The 20180-nt window shown below is 48.2% G+C and overlaps 1 protein-coding gene across 3 annotated transcripts in view; it reads right to left on the reverse strand.

Moving 5' to 3' along the window:
• Positions 1 to 1876, reverse strand: part of APCDD1L (APC down-regulated 1 like) — a 51999-nt gene extending 50123 nt beyond the window's left edge. Inside the window, exon 1 of one of the 3 annotated variants that reach the window (XR_005378057.1) lies at positions 1528 to 1866. Coding sequence is in view for 1 of the 3 variants with exons in the window: in XM_038572713.1 (XP_038428641.1) it covers positions 1528 to 1576 (49 nt within the window). In the remaining 2 variants the exon portion in view is untranslated. Of the gene's footprint in view, positions 1 to 1527 lie in introns of all 3 variants that reach the window. The other 2 variants (XR_005378058.1, XM_038572713.1) reach the window with 2 other exon arrangements.
• Between the last annotated feature and the right edge of the window lie 18304 nt (positions 1877 to 20180).

Below are 20180 nucleotides of genomic sequence, written 5' to 3' on the forward strand. Positions count from 1 at the left end.
GGGGGCCACCAGGCGGGCTCCTGGCTTCTGTCCTGTGGAATCTGTCACACTTGCTAAGGCGAAAGGTCGCCAGGGAGTGAAGCAGCGGGGCTCCCCGAGATGCTAAACTTCCAATGATTTTATTGGCATGACAAGAATTCAGGGCCTGCCAAAGACAACAGCCCTGTGCTGTGGCCGAGGCTGCAGGTTTCTGGGGGGTAATCGGCCCTCTTGTTCTTGATGGTCCCATCCCCGGGAGTGGAGGAGCATCCTCTGGGCCTCCTCCCACCTCAGCGCCCAGAGGAAAGCATGGACCTCCTGGGCCAGGCTCTCGCCTTGCCCTCTGCCCTTTCTTTCCTGCCCTCTCTCCCTGGGACCAGCAGGGTGGCCCTGGCCTGCTTTTGCATCGAGGGAGAACTCCCAGGCAAAGGAGAGCTGTGTGAGTGCTCACTTCCAGCCCTGGTGGGGGCCCCTCCTGGTGGACATAGCTGAGATTCATCCCTGGCTGACCCAACCCTCCCCTGACCTGCCTTCAGACCCCTTCCATGTCTTCTTCAAATAATCTTGCTTAGAAATTTGGGGTTGGGAAGAAAAGACTCTGGTTGACGAACTGCTGGAGATGGACCAGGCTGCTGTTTGCCTGTAAATGGGGTGGAGAGTGCCCGGTGGGACCCAGCAGCCCCGGGCATACCTATCCTCACAACAATCCTAGCCGAAGGGGGGATTCTGTGAGCCCATCGGACAGATGAGAAGGTTGAGGCTAAGAGAGCTAATAAGGGGCATGGCTGCCTAAGGCCACGCAGGTTGATAGGAAGGTGAGCTGGGTTCTGAGCCGGGCGATAGGACTCCAGGGCAAGGATTCTTAATCCTTCACAATGTGAGGGTGCTTGGGGGTGAGCCTGGGACTGCACGCACTTCCACAGCTGTGGTTGTTACCGTCCTTTTGGCCAATGGTGACACACCATGGTCAGGTGGCATTTGTAGAGAGTTTTGTCTCTGCCCACCCCCTCTGGAGAGCCAGCAGGAGAGCAGTTAGTCCTGGAGAAGGCACTGCCTCCTGTCCCTGCCATCGGGGTTTGTTGCTCAGGGTCACTGCACGCTCCCACACTTCTCCCCCAGGCTCTGTAGGTTCAGGATTCAGTGGGTGACACCGGATCCCGCAGCCCCGGTCTGAGGGATTCGGGGCTTATATCTTGCCATGGTGGGGGCGGTTCAGTTGGGCCTGGGATCCCCCTGCGCCTTCTCGGAGGTCCCAGCCCCTCTGGGGCCTGGCGCAAGGGGCTGCTCCAGGTGCCTGGAGACACAGCACGGGACCAGAGCGCCTAGCAAGGTGACACAACATGCTCGGGAGGTGCGTCGCGGCAGGTGCTGGCCAGGTGAGGCCAGAGAAGAGCGCAGAGGAGCCCGCAGAGCACAGCGTCGCCAAGTCACCGACCATGCCCGCCCGCCTGGCAGTCGCTGCGGGCCCCCAGGGAACACCCGACGGCGAGCTCCCTCCCTTCCCTCGGAGCCGAGCCGGCAGCCAGCCGGTGGGGGCGCGGCACCTACCTCCCAAAAGCACCAGGACGCACGCGTAGGGGAGCATGGTCGCGGGCATCCCGTCGGGGCTGGCCGGACGACCCGGGCGCCCGCTCTGCGCGGAGAGGCCTGCGAGGAAGTGCGGGGTCCCGAGCCCCCGGCGCTCACACGCGCTCACCCGCCCGGGCTGTTGACGGTTGTAAGTCGAGCTGCGCACTCATAGGTCCAACTTGCCAGAAGAGGTGGAGACAGCCCCGGGCGCTGCCGCAGCGCGCCCAGCCCTCTGGCGCGGCTCCTCCTGCCATGCAGACCCTCCAGCCGACCCCCTCCGTCCCCTGGTCCTGGCCTCCCCAGTCTTCGCGGTGAGCAAGCAGGCGCAGGCCTCCCTCCAACTCCCGGCCTGGCCCAGCGGAGCCGCGCGCTCCTCTGGCCGACGCACGGGGAGCGGCAGATCCCTGGGAGGGCAGGGGGCTTGCCGGAAACTCCCCTCTGCCCCGCTGGATTCCAGGACCCCCGAGGTTTCTATTCAGGCCTTTCAGATACTCTTGGAAAAGTTGCGTCAACTTGGAGCCCAGTGAGCGCAGGAGCACAGTTAAAGTGGCCAAGCTGGGGTGCCCGGCAGCCCGCAGCGCGCTCTGTAATTAGCTCGTCCTGCTCCAGAGAGCATCTAGGCAAACAGTGTGGAGCCGACCAGGGCTGGTTTCCTCCCCCAATCTCACCCCAACTCCTCCTCCACCCCCGCATCCGAGTGAGTCAGTTTAGGGTGGCAGCCCAGAGGCAAGGCCGCTGGGAGGAGGAGGAGGAGGAGGAGAAGGTGGAGGAGGAGGAGGAGGAGGAGGTGGAGGAGGAGGAGGAGGAGGAGGTGGAGGAGGAGGGCAGGCACCAAGTCCCGAGACTAGTCACCTCCTGCCCCCCCACCCCCACCCCAGGCCCGGAGGGGCTTCCCAGGCACCTCCCCAAGGGGCAGGCAAGCCTTGAATGAAGGTGGTGAGCATCTGGGAAGGAGGTTCTCTGCAAGCTATTGGATTTGTGAATGAAGCAGAGAAAGAGCCTCACTTGGATGGGAAGGTTTTGGAAAGCTTTCCCAGCTTGTTCCTGCCTGCATGGACCATGTGGGTGCCGGAGGGAAAGTGGTGTGGGGCCGGCTTGGAGCTGGAGCGCGTAGATGGGGCCTCCACTTCCACCGGGTTGCCCTTCGCTCAGAGGACAGAAGGAGAGGGAAAAGGAAGAGAGACCCCAGAGAGGAGGGAGGGAGAGAAAGGGACCTGGGAGGGACAGGAGCAAGGAGAGAGGAAGGAGGCAGGGACCAAGAACCAGGGGGAGATGCAGGGGAGGGAGAGAGAGAACCTAAGGGAGGAGGTGAGAGGTGAGTGAGGGGGAGGGAAGACGAGAAGAGAGGTGGAGCCTGTCCCCTCTGCCAGCACAGGGACCCCGGGACCCAAGCTGGGGGGCCTGCCCTCCAAAGGCTTCAGAGGCCTGTGTGTCCACACCTGTCCTGGGGGCTCCGAGACAGCACCCCACCTTTGGATTCCTTGTTAGAAGCGTGAGTGAGGCCCCCAGGGGGCCCTTCGGCTGAGTGCAACCTCAAGGGCCCCCAATCCAGGCCTCCCCACCCCCACCCCAGGCGGCCTTCGCTTCCCTCTTCTCCAGAGGCAGCAGAGATGAGAAGGTGCAGGATGAGGCCACAGAGTGATCTTACACGAATGGAAATGTGAGAGAAACAATCAGTTCCCTTCCTGAAAATGACATTTTCCTGGTCTCTGTGGATTGTCGAGAACAGCATGAGACCAGAGCGGCACCTGCTCTCCACGCACGCAGTGGCCGCCGCGGGACGGGGTCACTGTGCGGCCCGAGGGGCGTTGTCGGGGGATTATTTATAATTGCATAATTGTGATTCTTTGTGGCAATTTGTGTCTTTAAATCCGCAAAATTCACACCTACGGGGAGTTGTACTTCCTCGGTGCTGTGCTGTCCATACTGGGGCAGAGGGCCCTCCCTGGGCTGCCGAGTGTGGGTGTTCCTGGACCCCTGGCAGGGGCTGTTACACTCATGTCCCGGGTGGGGTTATAATTTGGTGCTTTTAGAACTTACTGAACTGCTAGGAGATGTGAGAACGTCCCCCACCAAGTATGGGGCCCGTTTATGAATCGTTGGGTTGGCTTATTTCTAAGTGAGAGGACTTGCCCCTGGTACCGAGAACCCGGGATGGGCCAGGTGCTTTCCATGCATATACCTTCCATCCAAATGACCTGATGAGAACTAAGAATTATTGTTGCCACATTGTACAGAAGGGGGAAACTGAGTTTGGGGAGGTTGTGCCCCTGTCCTGAGGCCATGCATCTGGAAGGTGGTGGAGCCCCTGCTTGTGACCCGGATGCTCTGCATCTCCATGGGCCGCACTGGGTCACTGCGCTGTGGGCTCCATTCGGCGTCTGAAGATCCTAAAGGAAAAAGCCCATTTTAGAATAACAGCCTTTCTTGGAAGAGGTTTCGGAACGAAGGGGAAGCACAATGACAGAGGGCTTCCTGGGCATGGACAGCGGCGGGGGGGCCCCCCCCCCTTCATGCAAATGGCAGGGCCTTGGAGGGGGGACGGAGCGGGCTCCTCTCTTACAGGTAAGAAGCGAAGTGCAGGGCGCCACACTACCTGTTCTCAGGCAGATTTTACTCCCAAAAAGAAAAAGAAGGAAAAAAAAAAACAGTGTTAACAAGACTCTCCTCTTGTTACAAGAAGATACAACAATAGACAAAGGCGGAACCAAAGCTAAAATGTATTGGCTTCAAACATTTATTTTTAACCAAAAAAAAAAAAAATTATATTGTCCAGACCTTGCATTTTGCCAGAGGAAGGGTGGTATTTGCTCGGTTCCTGACCCCTTTCTTACACACAGAGCAATTATCCGAGAACATTTGAAATGCTAGTAATTATAAGGCTGTTTGGGGGGACAAGCAAAATATTTCTCAAGCCTGCTGGCTGTGAGTCACATCCATGGGCATTATCACACCTTGGCCTCTAGAGCTGGGCTTTTCTGAGTTGTTAACCACAGGGACCCTTCCCAGGCGCCAGAGCTCCGGGGGAGAAGGGGACACAGAGCACCGCCACTGGGAGGGAGGTGGCCATGGGCCAGAGGTCCCTGATGGGGGCGGAGGAGGCCGGCCTCCCATGCTCAGATCTCATCTCCCACCCACCCTCCCCCCAAATCCAAGCCTGGGGGTGGGTCAGTGGAAACAGAGCCTCTTCCTTTCCCTCCCCACTGAACACCTACCTCCTCACCCTTGTCTCTGCTAAAAACACTGTGGGAAGGTAAGATCGCTCCATGAAATCTTGCTATAAAATGGTCTGTTTCCTCTGCTTGTTATCAGGGGTGTCTGATCAAAGAAACGGTGCCCAGACCTGGTTATCTAATAACCACATAAACAACCAGGCCGGCTTCCTGGGTTGGGAAGGGTGGGTGGGGGCAGCTCTGGATGAAATGAGGGACAGCCAGAGTGGCCAGACCCCTCTTGATGACCATTCAGGCCTATAGCGTGTCACCCTGGCCAGATCCTCACAATCACCCGCATGTTCCAGGGGAGAAACTGAGGCAGGGAACCCATGTTCCTGCCCTTCAGGGAAGCCCATGGCCATTAGGTAAGTGATGCTCATTTGTTCCCTCTGGTGATTGCCACGGTGTCAGCCTTACTTCCCAGGCCCACGCTCAGCACATGCCTTGTGTGATGGAGGCTCACTACAGACTTGCTGAATGAATGAATGAGCAGATCAACTATACAGGATGAGCACTGGTTTTGCCTTAGAAAATGTGGTCACACATCTTAATGCTACCGCTTAGCCCCTCACTGGGGCTGTGGGGCTAGAGTGAGGGAAGGGAGACACTCAGGGCTCCGCACTAGGGGGTCACTCACTCCCAACCTCCACCCTGCACCTCGACAAGCTTGGGAGCAAGCTTCCCCCTACGTGTTGAATCTGGGACTTGAAGTCTGGCTGCTTAGCCTGACTCTAAACTGCTTTGGTCCCGAATGGCTTCTTGTCCACCCGCCTCTGGGGGAGGCAGATTGTGAAAATGCCTTGGGCGTCCCAGAAATTCCGCCCCCACCAGTCCTCGCACCTGCCTCAGTCTTCATGCTCTATCAGGCTGTGGTAGGAGCTGGGAGGCACTGAAGGGCTTAACCCAGCACCTGGCACAGAGGTGTTCAGTGGACATGTTGTGGGTGGTGGGTGGGTGGGTTTGTGGGTAACTGGTTAGATGGATGGATGAGCAGGTGGGTGGGAAGCTGGATGGATGGAGGAATGGAAGGATAGAGGGATGGATGGATAGATAGATGGATGGGCAGAGGACTGGGTGGATGGATGGGTGGATGGATGGATGGATGGATGGTTGGATGGATGGTTGGATGGATGGATGGATGGATGGATGGATGACACAGTGGGCAGGTGGTTGGATGGGTAGAATGACTAGCATCGCAGTTGTCACAGTTGTTCTGGGTGGTGCCTAAGCTGAATGGTTTGTTCCTTCTATCGTTACATTTATTTATTTATTAGTAATAATCATTAATGCATGAACTCACCCTTGGATTACAAATTCCTAAACTGTGGAGATACATCATAGTCCCTACACTGAAGGGTCACTCTTCCACTAGGTGGGACCTGGTGTTCCCCTAGGAGTAGACACAGAGCCTGACTTAATGGGTAAGTGCTTTGGTGAGTGAAGAGCAGATTTTGATTTGTTAGGTTACCAGGCTTGCTTGTCTGGGAGGCTTGGGGGTGGTCATCCCCTCTGATGCCAGGGCTGCTCATGCTTGGTGGTGGAATGACTGGATGAGCCACCCAGTCCAGATGCCAGTAACTTTGTCTATAGAACACCCTGTCCATCGATGGACAGGTTGGAGCTATTTAGACACACCAGGGTTCACAGGCAGATTGTAGAGAGAATGGTTTGGTTCGTTCCGTTTTACCTGAGAAGCATGGGCAACGCCTCTGAGCCTTTGGCGCATCAAAAGTGAGAATCCTTAGAGGGTTTGGGGGGAGGATCCTGGGAGGTGACGCAGTGAAACTCTTAGTGTGGGACCTGGCAGGTGGTATGCTCTTGGTAAGATGGGAGCCGTCCCCATCTGTGGATGTGTCCCCCAAACACAGAGATGCTTCACGCCGGGCTCAGACCTGCAGGCTGTCGGAGTTGGAGAGCCTCGAGGTCATCCAGCTCACTGCTTTTCAAATGGTGCTTTGGAGGCCTCCTCAGGAGGAGGAGACAGGAATGGAGGCAGCACTCCCTCCTCCCAGGCAGCCTCAGCTGCAGCAGGGTCCTCTTTGTGGGGAGAGCAGTGGCTGTCTCCTAGGTGTTCCTGTTGGAGCAATGAATGAGACACACACACAGTACGGAAAGATCTAGAAGGCTCCATGTCTCAGGAGAGAAGAAGAGCTCGCTCATGTCAACTCCAAACACAGGTCTGCACGCAGCCCACAGCATGCTTTCCATGTATGTGTGTATCTGAGACAGGACATCAGACAAGTTTGAGCGGATGCCTCCAGCAGGGAAATAGCCATGGAAATCGGAGATGGGAAGGGAGGGATTATCATAAATAACACGTGAGGGGCCTTACACGGGCCGAGGTCATTAGCACACAGAAATTCAGTGATGTCATCACAACTGTCTGCATCTGGAAGCTCTGCACAGGTGAGCAAAAGAGGTGAGAGACCACCAACTGGCTCTTCTCAAATATGGAGAAACTGAGGCACAGCCAGGGGCAGAGGGGCCGCCAAGGTGACGGTGGGGTATCACCCTAGAGTCAGCATCCTCCCCTCTGTGCCTCTCGGCCCAGCAGCCCCGACCCAAGGGACAGGTTTCTTTTCATTCCCACAGGGGTTTGCAGAAGGCTGCCCAGAGATGGGGAGGCGGGGTGTCTCACCTGTCCGCAGCCACCAGCTGGGTGGTGTGAAAGAAACCACTGTGACAATTCCTCTGGTCTGAGGGACTTCTCATGGAAGAGGCAAATAAAAAAAGAAGGCCACATGCATGGCTTCCGACTGTTGATTTTTTTTTCCAGCAATAAACTTTACTGTTCTCTTCCCATTATGAAAAGCACCTAATAGAGCTAATTTATTAGCTAATATATCTAATACATTTAGAAAGCACAAAGTTTATTATTTCTCTCCCATTATAAAATTAACAGTGCTCCTAATACACTCTTTGGAAAATGCAGAGAGAAAGGCTGCAAATGAAAGTCACGCGCATTCCCACCTGAGGACAAGCCCTGATGCCATTATGACTTTTTTCTCCACTTACGCATATTTTTCTCCAATCTGTCGTCAAATTTAATAATGTGAATGTCTAACTAAAACCTCCAATTCCCCAATTTCGTCTTCCGGGCTAATTCACCAGCCTTTAAGGACCGGGCAAGTGCTAGGTCATGGGGCTTGGGGGGGCGGGGAGACTGCTGAAAGCAGTCATTCTTTTTTGATGCAGATCCCCCTGCGCCTTGGCTTTGCGGTGTTTTGTTTTGTCTGAACCTTTCACCTTACCTGGGAGGCAGCAAACTTCCCTCTGCTTCCGATTTCGGTCTGGAGGCAGCAGATTGATTTTAAATAGAAATACCTGACAGGTGGTGTTGTTTGGGAGTTTAAAAATCCATCCAAAGGTGCCCCCTCCTCCCCCCCATCAACAACCAGTCAATAGAGAGGCTTGGTGCGGCGTCCGGGAGGAGGTGAGCCGCATTCAAGGTCAAAGACAAATTTGGGGGCCGAGGATCCTACAAGTGCTCATGGCACGACCAAGGCACGAGGCCTGTACTTCTGTTTTCTTTCCTTCTTTCTTTCTTTTTTTTTTCAGTTCACAATTAACATTCAGGGTTTCGTCTACACCCTCCCTCTTGAAATGGAATTTTTATCTCTTGATTCATGCTACAAGATAAAATCCCTGTTTATCCAGTTGCATGAATAATTGATAAGCTCTTTCCAACTTGCCAGAAGCAACTTAGCAGTCTCGCCTTGCGGCCTGGAACCCATGGCAATTTCCTGAGCGCCGGCAAGAGACCTTTGCACAGTTTCTGCTTGGAGTCCACCGACTTGCTGTCTCCGGGGTGGGGTTATCTCTTGATCCAGATTCGGGAGTTACAGATTAGGCGCTCAGGGTTCTAGCGTTGGGGGATGCGGGGATGGGAGGGGGCACGCATCCGTGTCCACTTAGATTTTCTAAATCGCGGCTGTGACAGGTGTGGATTCCGATGGGAGCCTCCCGGCTGGCGGTTTCAGAGTTCACGGCATTAATTAACTCTAATCTGTTCCCTGATAGTTTAAACCAGACCCAAGATGTGAAGGCATTTTCTTTCCTACATATTTAATGGGCTTAATGAGATAACAGTAAGAACCTGTGTTTGGCCGTGTTTATATGATAAAACGCAGTGGGGGGTTATTTATGTGCTTAGCTGGGGTTTTTCCTTCTTAAACAGGCCGGGACAGATACCTGTTATATTTGGCTCCTGCTAAGCTTAAAAAAAGGATTTATAGCCTGTACTGTAGAATGTCCCAATCCTTCAAAGTCAAGGTAAATGGGTGCGGGATGGTGGTCATGGTGCAAAATGCCCCAAAAGAAAAAGGATGGACAAGATACGGTTCCTTCCTCCCCCTTCTTCCCCACCCCCACTCCCACTCCAAGAGTCTTCCTTCCCACCCGGGGTTCAAGGCGGCCAACTCTTGGGTTCACCGCAGCTGAGGTTGCGTGGCCTCTGGCGGGCGGGGTGCTTGGGTTGAAACCTCCCAGTCCCTTGGGAGCTGCGCCGTCCTTTGTCGTGGGGAACGAGGGCTTTGATGTAAGCCACTCGGCATTTATCAGCCACAGACACTCCTTCAGCTTTTTCGTTTGCAGAAGGTGGTGAGACCATGAATCGGAGGCTGATTTTTTTTTTTCCTGGTCCGTTATCCCCAAAGCTCCAGGAAATTAAGAAACGTGCCATTGGTTTTAGCAGACACTTCAACACACTAACACCCGACCTCCGGGCGAAGGCCTGGATCTGGGTGCAGAGCCTGCCCTTCGCGGCCCGGGCCTCCTTACGGGAGCTGCTGGCCGAGGCCGAGGGGCCGTGGCGGGGAGGGTAGCCCCAGTGTCGCGGAGGGCTGTGAGGGACCCGTCCTTCCCGTACCTTCTCCACATTTCTCATCTCTCCGACGTTCATTTGTGGCCTACTGGCTACAGTGGAAGGGCGACGGAAGGTGTTTCTGGGGCCACATGACCAGACCCCGGGCCTGGCCATGGAGGGGAAGCGGGGAGGCCTCTGCGTGCCAGGACCCACCCACCTGCAGACCCCCAAGACCAGCAGGCATTTCCTTGGAAGCTGGTCCCCAAGGTGGCACTGGGCGGCCTGCCCCTGTGCCCCAGGTAAATCCACTGGTGGCTGCTGTGTCTTCAAGGCCGTGGTGGTTTGTTGGGAAGCAGAGCAGAGGATGGATTTCCACGGTCTCTACCAGAGATGTCACCGTGGGGCAGGGGCCCGAGAGAAATAGCACTGGTGGGCCTGCCTCCTGCGGGGAGCTCTGCCCCAGGACGGACACGGGTCCCACGGGCCCCTGCTAGTAGGCTAGTGTGCCACCCTGAGCCGAATTTGTGTTTCTCGGAGGGCTACTCTGGATAAAGAAGACGGGCAAAGCCATAACCCGGTGTGTGGCACAAGGTGGTCATTGGATAATGTCAGCTGCAGTGAGGAGGGGAGTCGGGAGTCCTGACTCCCGTGTGCCCCTGGCAAGTCCCTGTCCCCTCTGGGTCAGATTGTTCATTCATAAAGCACCTGAAGCACATGGGAAGGAGGTGTGAGACATAACTGCCGATCTTGAGAAGAACAGACACCCCACGACTTCCAGACTCCTGGGGCGCAGGTTTCTTTCCTCTCTTTTTTTCCGGATTCCCACATAAAACATCTTCCTGTAATGGAAAACCACGAAAAACAGAAAAGCATGCCCAGGAAGGCCAGAGGGTGTCTATTCATTATCAGCCATTCGTTTGACAGCCGCTTGGGAGAGGGCAGGAGGAGAGCCCAGAGTGGAGGCAGCAGTTCAAAAGTCTCCCCCCCCCACCCAAAAAAAAAAGTCTTTTCCCAGCTGCTGTGTAGACCAGGCATGAAATCTCATGGCATATGTTCCACCAAAGAGAACGTCTCTGTTGGGTGCTGGTGTGTCTCCGACACCACTTCGATGCCTGCAAGCTCTCCATTTAACCGAGGGAAAGGAGCCCGGAGTTTTAACTTGTGTTTCTCTGATAACTAACGAGGCTTAGCACTTTCTCATGGGTTTATCTAGGATCCATCTGTTTCCTTTCATGAGGTATCTGTTTAGATCTGGGCCCATTTCTTTATTTGGGTGGTTTGCTTTCTTTTTATTGAGCTCTGAGCGTTCTTTATGTATTCTGGATATAAGCCCTTTCCTTAATATGCGACTGGCAAATATTCTCTCCCATTCTGAGCATTCCTATTAATGGTGCCCTTTGAAATGCATAAATTGTTAATTGTGAAGTATACTTTATCGTTTTTTTTTTCTTTTATAGATTGTACTTCTGGGTCCATGCCTACAAAATATTTGTCTAATCCAAGATCACAAAGATTTTCTTCTATGTGTTTTCCTAGAGTTTTTTTTAATAGTTTGAGTTTTACATTTAGATCGGATCTATTTTGAGTGAGTTTTCTTTAATATGGTAGGAGATACATTTCGGGTTTTTTTGATGGATAGCTAATTGTTCCTATAACATTTATTGACAAAAGTGTCCTGTCTCCATTTATTTTTCTTTGCACCTTTATTGGAAATTAATTGACCCAAATGGGTAGGTGTATTTCTGGACTTTCTATTCTATTCCATTTTCCCATCTATCTACCTTTTCTCCAATTATTTCTCCACTATCTTGACTACATTAGCCGGTAACCTTATAGTAAGATTGGAAATCAGGTAGTTTGATTCTATTCTCTAACATATGTTATTTTATTCTAACCTTATTCTTCCTTTTCTTCCTTTTCAAAACTGTTTCCGTTAATCTCCCTTTGCCTTTGCATATACATTTTAGAATTGAATTAACAATTTCTACCAAAAAAAATCCTGCTCAGGTTTTGATTGGAATTGTGTTGATTATAGGGGTTGGTTTTGGAAGAATTGGCACCTTAACAAAATTGTCTTCTAAACCATCAACATGACATATCTCTCTGTCTAGTTAGGTCTTTGATTTCTTTCATCACTGGTTTTTGGTGTACAGCATAGAGAGTACACATGTATTTTTTTTTTCAGGTTCATACTTCAGTATTCATGGGTTTGTGCTCTTGTAAATGGTACCCTGAAAATTTAAATTTTCAACTGTTCATTGCTAGTATGTAGAAATATAATTAACTTTTGTATGTGGACTTTGTATTCTCTGACCTTGCTAAATTCAGTTTTTAGGTCTAGTAGCTTTTTCTTTTTCTTTTATTTTTTAAGATTTTATTTGTGTGTGTGAGAGAGAGAGAGAGGCAGAGACAGAGACACAGGCAGAGGGAGAAACAGGCTCTCTGTGGGGAGCCCGATGCAGGACTCCATCCCAGGACCCCAGGATCACATCCTGAGCCAAAGGCAGACATTCAACAGCTGAGCCACCCAGGTGCCCCTGTGTAGTAGCTTTTGAATAGATACTTTGGAATTTTATATGTAGACAATCATGGAGTCTATGCATAAAGATAGTTTTATTCCTTCCTTTTCAATGTGGATGGATTTTTTTGCCTCTTTGACTTAGTGCATTAGTGCAATATTGAGTAGGAGGGAGGAGAGCCAGTATCTTTGCTTTGTTCTTGATCTTAATCTTGGGGAAAAGCAGTCTTTCATCATTATATGTGATGTTTGTTGTAGGTTGTAAGCCCTTGCTTTCTGAAAGTTTTTATCATGAATGTGTGTGTCTAAAATGCTTTTTTTGAAAAAAAAAATAAAATAAAATGCTTTTTTTGGTATCTCTTGTGATGATGATATGAGTTTTCTTCTTTAGCCTACTGACATGGTGAATCACACTGATTGACTTTTGAATGTTGAACCAGCCTTGCATTCCTAAGATAAATCCTACTTGGCTGTGATGAATTATCCTTCTTATATATTGTTGGATTTGATTTGCTCATATTTTGTTAAGGATTTTATCTATATTCATGAAGGCTACTGACCTGTATTTTTGTTGTAATGTTTTTGTGTGATTTTGGCATCAGGATGAATGCTGGTCTCATAAAATGAGTTTGGAAGTATTCCCTCCTCTTTTGTATTCCAGGAGAAATATGTGTGAAATTTGTATTATTTCTTTCTTAAATATTTGGTGAAATTCACCAGTGAAGCCACCTGGGTCTGGAACTTTATTTTTTGGAAGGTTTTAACTATGCATTTAATTTCTTTAAAAGATAAAAGAAGTATTCAGCTTATTTATTTCTTCTTGAGTGAGCTTTGATATTTTGTGTCTTTCAAGGAACTTCTCTATTTCATTTAAGTTGTCAAATTTGGGGGCATAGAGATGATTGTAATATTATCTTACTATTTCTGAATCTTTGTGATGTGATGTCTGATGTTGCATTCCTAAAATTGATCATTTCTGTTATTCTCTTTTTTCTTGGTTAGTCTGATTAAAGTTTTATCAGTTTTATTTATCTTTTTTCAAAGAAGCAGCTTTGGGTTTTATTTATTTTCTCTATTATTTTTTCTGCTAACAATTTCAATAATTTCTGCTCATTATTATTTCCCTCCTTCTGTTTATGATTCTTCACTATTGGCTTATTGTTTATATCTCTTTAAACATTTTTAGTGGTTGCCCTAGGTTTTATAATATGAATCTTTAATTAAAAATTCTCACTTCAAATAATAGGATACTGCTTTATGTCTAGTCTAAGAAACTTACAACAATATGCTAATAATTCTTCCCTCTAATGCTCTGTGCCATGGGTGCCATATATTCTACTCTTGCATATGCCATAAGCATATAGCTACAGCTTGCTACAGCTTTTGCTTTTGCTACTACTCTTTTGAAAGTCAGTTATCCTTTAGAACAGGAGTTGGCAAACTCTGTAAAAAGTCCTGTAATACCACTTTTAGGTTTTACAGACCATGTGGGTTTTGTCACAACTTCTTGACTCTGCCATTGTAGTGTGAAAGTGGCCATCGACAATACATATCTGAATTTTATAAATTCAATACAACTGTATTTACAAAAATGGACAGCAGGCTATATATGGTCCACAAGCTGGAAATCTTGAGTCGATCATTTTTTCCTTTTAGCACTTTAAAGACATCATTTCTATTGTTTTTTGGCTTGTATAGTTTCTCATGAGAATTCTGACATAATTCATATCTTTATTCCTCTGTATGTAATGCATTTCCCCCCGCCTGCTTACCTCTGATTTTTCTCCTTGTCCTTCCTTCTTCATTTTCAGCAGTGCTTATCGGGTAGCCTGAGTGTTTTTGTTTAACTTACCCTGGTTGATGTTCTCTGAGCTTCTTGGATCTGTGATTTGGTGTCTATCATTAATTTTAGAAAATGCTTATTGTATAAATTCAATTATTTTAAGTATTTTAAAATCTTAACATTAGTTTCATGGTCTAGAATATGGTTTATCCTGGTGAATGTTCCTTGTGTAGTTAGGTAGAGTTTTCTATAAATGTCATTTAGAGGATTATTTCTTCAAATCCTTTTTTTCTGCCTCATTCTTTCTTGTCCTGAAAATCCAATTACATTCTGTTACACCATTTACTATTGTCCCACAATTCTTGAATGCTCTGCTTCTCCTTTAATAAAAAAACTCTTTTCCTGTTTGAGTTTCAATCTGAATAATTTCTTTTGACCTATCTTCAATTTTATTACCTGTGTTAAGTTTACTAATGAGGCTGTCAAAGTCATGCTTTATCTTTGCTAATAGGTTTTTCTTTTTCTTTTTTTTTTTAGTATTTCATTTATTTATTGAGAGACACACAGAGAGAGGCAGGGACATAGGCAGAGGGAGAAGCAGGCTCCCTGAGTGGGGCTCAATGTGGGACTTGATCCTAGAACTCTAGGATCACGCCCTGAGCTGAAGGCAGACACTCAACCACTGAGTCACTCAGATGTCCCTAGGTTTTTATTTTTAGCATTTCCTTTTGATTTTTCTCTTGTAGCTCCAACTCCTTTGTTGAAATTACCCACAGGATGACTCACGGTGTCCTTACTTTCCCTAGAGACTTTAACATGCTAATCATAGTTATTTTAAGTTCCTGTCCGATAATTCCAACATCCGTACCATATCTGAGTCCAATTCTGTTGATTCTTTTGTCCCTTGACAGTGTGTTGCATTTTCTCACTTTTTTGAAAGACTCACAACTTTTTATTGAAAGCCAGACATCTGGTATAGGACAGTAGAAACAGAGGTAAATAATATTTATGTCTGAAATGGAGCATGCCTTTATTTCTGCTAGACTTTTAGTATGGAGGAGTTGAGGCAATTTACTCAGGAGTCAAGCTGGGTTTAGGTTTGTTGTAGCTATGGTTACCCTCAGTGTACCACTAGCTTCAAAGACCTCTTGTCTGGGCTTTGGTTTAGGTTGGGGGCTGGCTTGCTAGAGGGCTTTCCACAATGTTTGCTGTGCTCTCAGTTTTAAGTCTTTTTTTTTTTTTTTTTTTTTTTTGCATTTTGCCAAAGTGAGTATCTGTCTCTACACTCTTGCCCCTCTGCCAGCAGTAGATGCTGATTTGCCTAGTGGGGAGTGTTCTTTGCTGTTCTGAATATGCCTCCATCTCATCTAGGCACTGTGTGATCCTGTCCAACTCCCAGCTATAGGTCTGAGCTCAGGATGTCTTCCTGCCCATCCTATCCACCCCAGGAATAGAGGGTTTTTGTTGTAGTTTCCTGGAGTCAGTTACATTGGTTTAACTGATGCCCTAAGGGGGAGAAGGATTTAGGTGGGGCTTTGTGTTTTCCCTATGGTGGCTGTTGTTCTCCAGCTTCAGAAATACACAGAGAGGGAACATCCTCAGGATTCTCACCCTGCCCTTTCTTATCTTTTTGTGAGTGTCAGTTTAGCCGTGGGAACAAACCTATGTATAGAATGAATCCCTCTTGTGTATATGGCTCTCAGAAGTGCTAGATTGCCTCACTAGCCCACACTCAATCTTTAGCAATTTGTTAAATATTTTAGCTTATTTTTCCTACCAGTGTCCAGTGGCATTTACCCCAGGTAAGCAAGTGTTCCTGTTTCTCCTTAGAGGCACCTATCTTTTCTTATATTTCAGGTTAGTTGGTTGCCTGGCAACCTCAGCTCTCTGCTGGATTAAAGAAAAGTTGCAAGATTTCAAATTATCTGGGCTGTTTTCTTGTAGTGGTAAGAATGGGAATGATGCTCTTCCCAGCTTTCTACATCTGAAGTTGTCTGACTTAAAAAAAAAAAAAAATTGTTTTCCAGTAAAAATAATGTGTCTTTTAAATAGTAAGTTAATGATACAAAGCCAAGGTGCAGATAGTAGAGGTGGTTGGTGAAGCTGTGATCTGGGGAAATGATTAGGGATAAGAGCTTCGGAACCTGTGTCCACCCATCTCATGCTGTGTATTTGACCTTGGGTAAGACACTTGACCTTGCTGAGTTTTAGTTTCTTTTTCCTTTTCCTCTTTGGTACAATGGAGATCAAATGTAATCTACACCTGAGGATTAAAAGAGCTAATATATAAACAGAGCTTGGCATGGGGCTTGGCTCATGTTAAGTGCTCCATAAATGGTGGTTATTAATTTTCATAGATCTAAGACCATCTCTGTGGTATAGGAGGCGGTTCCAGAATGTACACAGATGAGAAATGAAGTGGTTTTTTTCTTCTGTATGATTCCCACATCTTCTGGACTCTGGCTGGTGTGTGTGTGTGTGTGTGTGTCCGTGCAGCATGTGAGTTCGAGGCTTTGATGTAATTCTCTGAAGCAGCTTCTGTCACGACTTCTACCCTGAAAGCATATCCTAAGGCAAAAGAAAATGTATAGGTCAGGAAATATTTAAAGAGAGCAAGAGAGAGTGGAGGTATAGCCCAGCACTGGGCACCTAGAAAGCACTCAGTAAACACTGGCAAAATGACAAGAAAGAAATCTGCAGATAGAGGCTGGGGCAGGGAACAGACCTCCAGCTTAGTCTCATTTTTATCAGCCCTGTGTCTGGTTGACCTTGGGCGAGACCCTTGACTTCTCTGAGCCTCAGTTTCTCATCAGCAAGATGGCAGAAATCTCTGCTGCCCTCCCTCACCTTATATCATTGTTATGAAGTTGAGACAAGAGGATGTCTGTGACCATCTGAAAACTCTACAAACATAAGGCCTTAGTGTTAAAAATGATCACTCAAATCCATTCTGAAAGGTTGAAGGATACGTGAGAAGTGGACCTTGGGGCCTTTTCAATTACAGCTTCAGAAATAGTTAAGGTAAAGTCAGGCAGCAAGTGATCAATTCTTCCAGAAGTTTCTATCCCAAGGAGGCACTCAGATTTTTGTGGCTGCCCGACGTGTTTCTTAACAAGTTACCTCCAACTGGAGAAACATCAGTAGTTGTCGAGGCCACAGTTTGTCTGGCTGATTTATACAAATCGGCGAAACAATATCTCCGGCCCGTTCTTTGATCTTGGTTTGAAGCAAGTCAACTTAAACGCTCGTGGGAGCTGGAAGGAGATCCTTCATATAAATGTGTCCACAAATCTCTCCTGGATGCTCAGGCTGAGGCCTCCGCTAGTTGCTTCAAAGGCCTCATCCATCACAACAGGAGGAATAAAAACTCAAGTTGTGCTTTATTAATCTTATTGATTGCCACCCTTGACCCAACTCAACCTGTATCCAAAGCAGCAGGAATTTCTAACTCAACTTTTGCTGTAGTAGAACTTCACTGACTTTACCACAGCCTCTTCCTCACCCCACAGTCCTCTGGTGACCATCCCTCTCTTTAGTCAAGAGGACGGGTGGGGATGGAAGGTTTCACTGCTAGAGGATGAGCACCGTGGTAGGTGATGGTGTGGACTCCAGAGCCTCGCTGCCTGGATTCCAATCCTAGCTCTGGCATAAACACACATACATATATGGATGACCTTGGAGAAGCTATAGAAACCTACTGCTGCCTCAGTTTCCCTGTTTAAAATTTAAATGGTGTATTGGTCAGGGTAATACCAGAGAAACAGAACCAATAGGATATATGTATTAGGAGATGCATGTTGAGGAACCAGCTCATGGGATGGGGGTCTGGCTAGGTAAGTTGAAATCTGCAGGGCAGGCCAGCAGGCTGAAGACCTTCGGGCAGGAGCTGAGGCCGCTGTCCATGGGCGGAATTTCTTCCTCAAGGAAACTCAAGTTTTGCCTTTCAACTGATTGGATGAGGCCCTCCAAATTATTAAGGATCATCTCCTTTATTTTAAGTCATCTGTTGATGCTAACTTATGTATAAAATACCTTCATAGTAACGCTGAGGTTAGTGTTTGATGGAATAATATGGTCCAATAGCCCAGCCAGGTTGACACATGATGCTGACCATGACAGATGGTATAAGATGGATGCAAAGAACAGAAGAGGTACTATATGTAAAGTGTTTAGGATGGGACCTGGCGTAGAATATGCACTCTCATAAAAGTTATTATTGTCACTAAGAGGATTAGATGAGAGAATTCTCACAATAGCTTGGCTCTTCATAAGTGCTCAGAAAACATTAGCTATTTATGATGTCTCCAAAATCTCACTCAATATATATGTATTAAGCTTCTGTCACGTGCCAGGCTTTGTTAAGTCGTGGTGTGTTCACTGGGGATTATGGTAACCAGCACTTGCACACATGCACAGACTCACACACAGGCACACACAGAGCTGATGACAAACCGTGATTTCATAGGGTGACATGACAGCTCATAATAGCGGACCAGCAGAGTCTAGGGGTTTGGGGGAAGTTTCCTTGAAAATGTGAGCTCGTTGCTGAGGTTTGAAGGATGAGCGGGAGTACTCGGGCAAGGGTGGTGGGGCAGAGTGGGTGAGCTCCGGAAGCCTATTTTGGAGAGAAGGACAAGCATAAGCACAGGCCCCACTCAGGGCCTGGAACTGCGGGGTGCTCCCAGCCAACACATGCAGATTGGCTCCTGACTATGGATACTTGATTGCCTTGGTTTTGTGTTTGTGTTCCTTTTCTCTCTTAGGCTCAATTTAAAGAATTGCTTATTGGTTCTGTCTGTTTACTTCAAAATGACAATACCAATGTTATTACTAACAATATTATTATTCCTAAAGGCAGTTTAAGACTTCTTATCCTTTCTGTTTATCCCGCCAGAGATGCATGTCAGTGTATTTTAAAAACACTGGAAACAAGTCTTCTTGGATGGGTTAAATGAGGAATTGACAAACCTTTTCTTAAAAGGCCACATAGCCCAGGTACAAAACAGGCTCCCTCTTGAAAGAAATGAGGAGGGCGGAGGTACTCGGCATGGATAAGCCCAGGCACCGTGCTTGGCCCTCTCTGCTGGCACCACCATGTCAGGCCCGTCTCATCTAGTCCACGTTCACTCATCTGCCTTATGTCTTCCTGCCGCCCCATCGCAGCCCAAGCCATCCTCCCCTCTCGCTTGACAAGTACCACAGCCTCTGAAATGGTCTCCCTGCTTCCGTTCCTGCCCAGGTTCCACCCACATTCTACTTCCCACCAAAGCCAAGGTAAATTTTATTTTCCCTAGTTGAACTGTAACCTAATGCAGAAGAGGAGTTCATGAAATAGTCACACAGTGCTCCTCTGTGGAACCTCAACCCGGATCACGAGGTCACCTTGCTCCATCTTAGGAACTGCCCTCTCCTTACTCCCCAAAGAGAACCACTGTCTTGACACCCAGCGTTATTGCTTCACTTTGCCTGATTTGGGGCTTTCTTTAAATGGACTAATTCAGACCCTGTTCTTTTGCATAACATTTTTCTTTGAGTAGGCTCCACACCCAACGTGGGGCTTAAACTCATAATCCTGAGATCAAGAGTTGGATGCTCTACTGACTGAGCCACCTAGGCACCCCTTGCATAACATTTTTAAGATGAGACTCAAGCAAGCTCTTGTGTGGCTCTAGTTCTTCCATGGTCTTTGCCGGAGAGTGTTCTGTTTATGAAAATGCTGTGATTTGTTTATCCATGTGCTTAATGGATATTTGGGTTGGTTGTTTCCATTTTGCTACTACCACCAACACTTACATAAACATTCTTGTACAGTTTTGTTTCTGAAGGACAGAGGTTGATTCACTGCGCTAGAGGGTCTGGTATGTTTTTATAGACGTTGCCAAACAGTTTAGCGGAATAGCAGTAGTCCTGTGCTACCCTCCTGCCTGCAGGTGCAAGAGTGCTAGTTGTTCTGTGCCCTTGAAATACTTACTATCGTCCAGCGGTTTTGTGGGTTTTTTTTTTTAATTTTTATTTATTTATGATAGTCACAGAGAAAGAGAGGCAGAGACACAGGCAGAGAGAAGCAGGCTCCATGCACCGGGAGCCCGACATGGGAATCGATCCTGGGTCTCCAGGATCGCGCCCTAGGCCAAAGGCAGGCGCCAAACCGCTGCGCCACCCAGGGATCCCTTATTTTTGTTTCTTTGGTTTGCCATTCTCTGGGTGCGTACAATATCTTACTGTACTTTTAATTTGCATTTCCCTAAGGGCTAATTAGATTGAGTCTCTTTTCGTGTGCTTTTGGCCACTTGGATCTCTTTTTGTGAAGTG

The sequence above is a fragment of the Canis lupus genome, chromosome 24 (assembly GCF_011100685.1).
Source record: "Canis lupus familiaris isolate Mischka breed German Shepherd chromosome 24, alternate assembly UU_Cfam_GSD_1.0, whole genome shotgun sequence".
NCBI classification, from domain to species: Eukaryota; Metazoa; Chordata; class Mammalia; order Carnivora; family Canidae; genus Canis; species Canis lupus.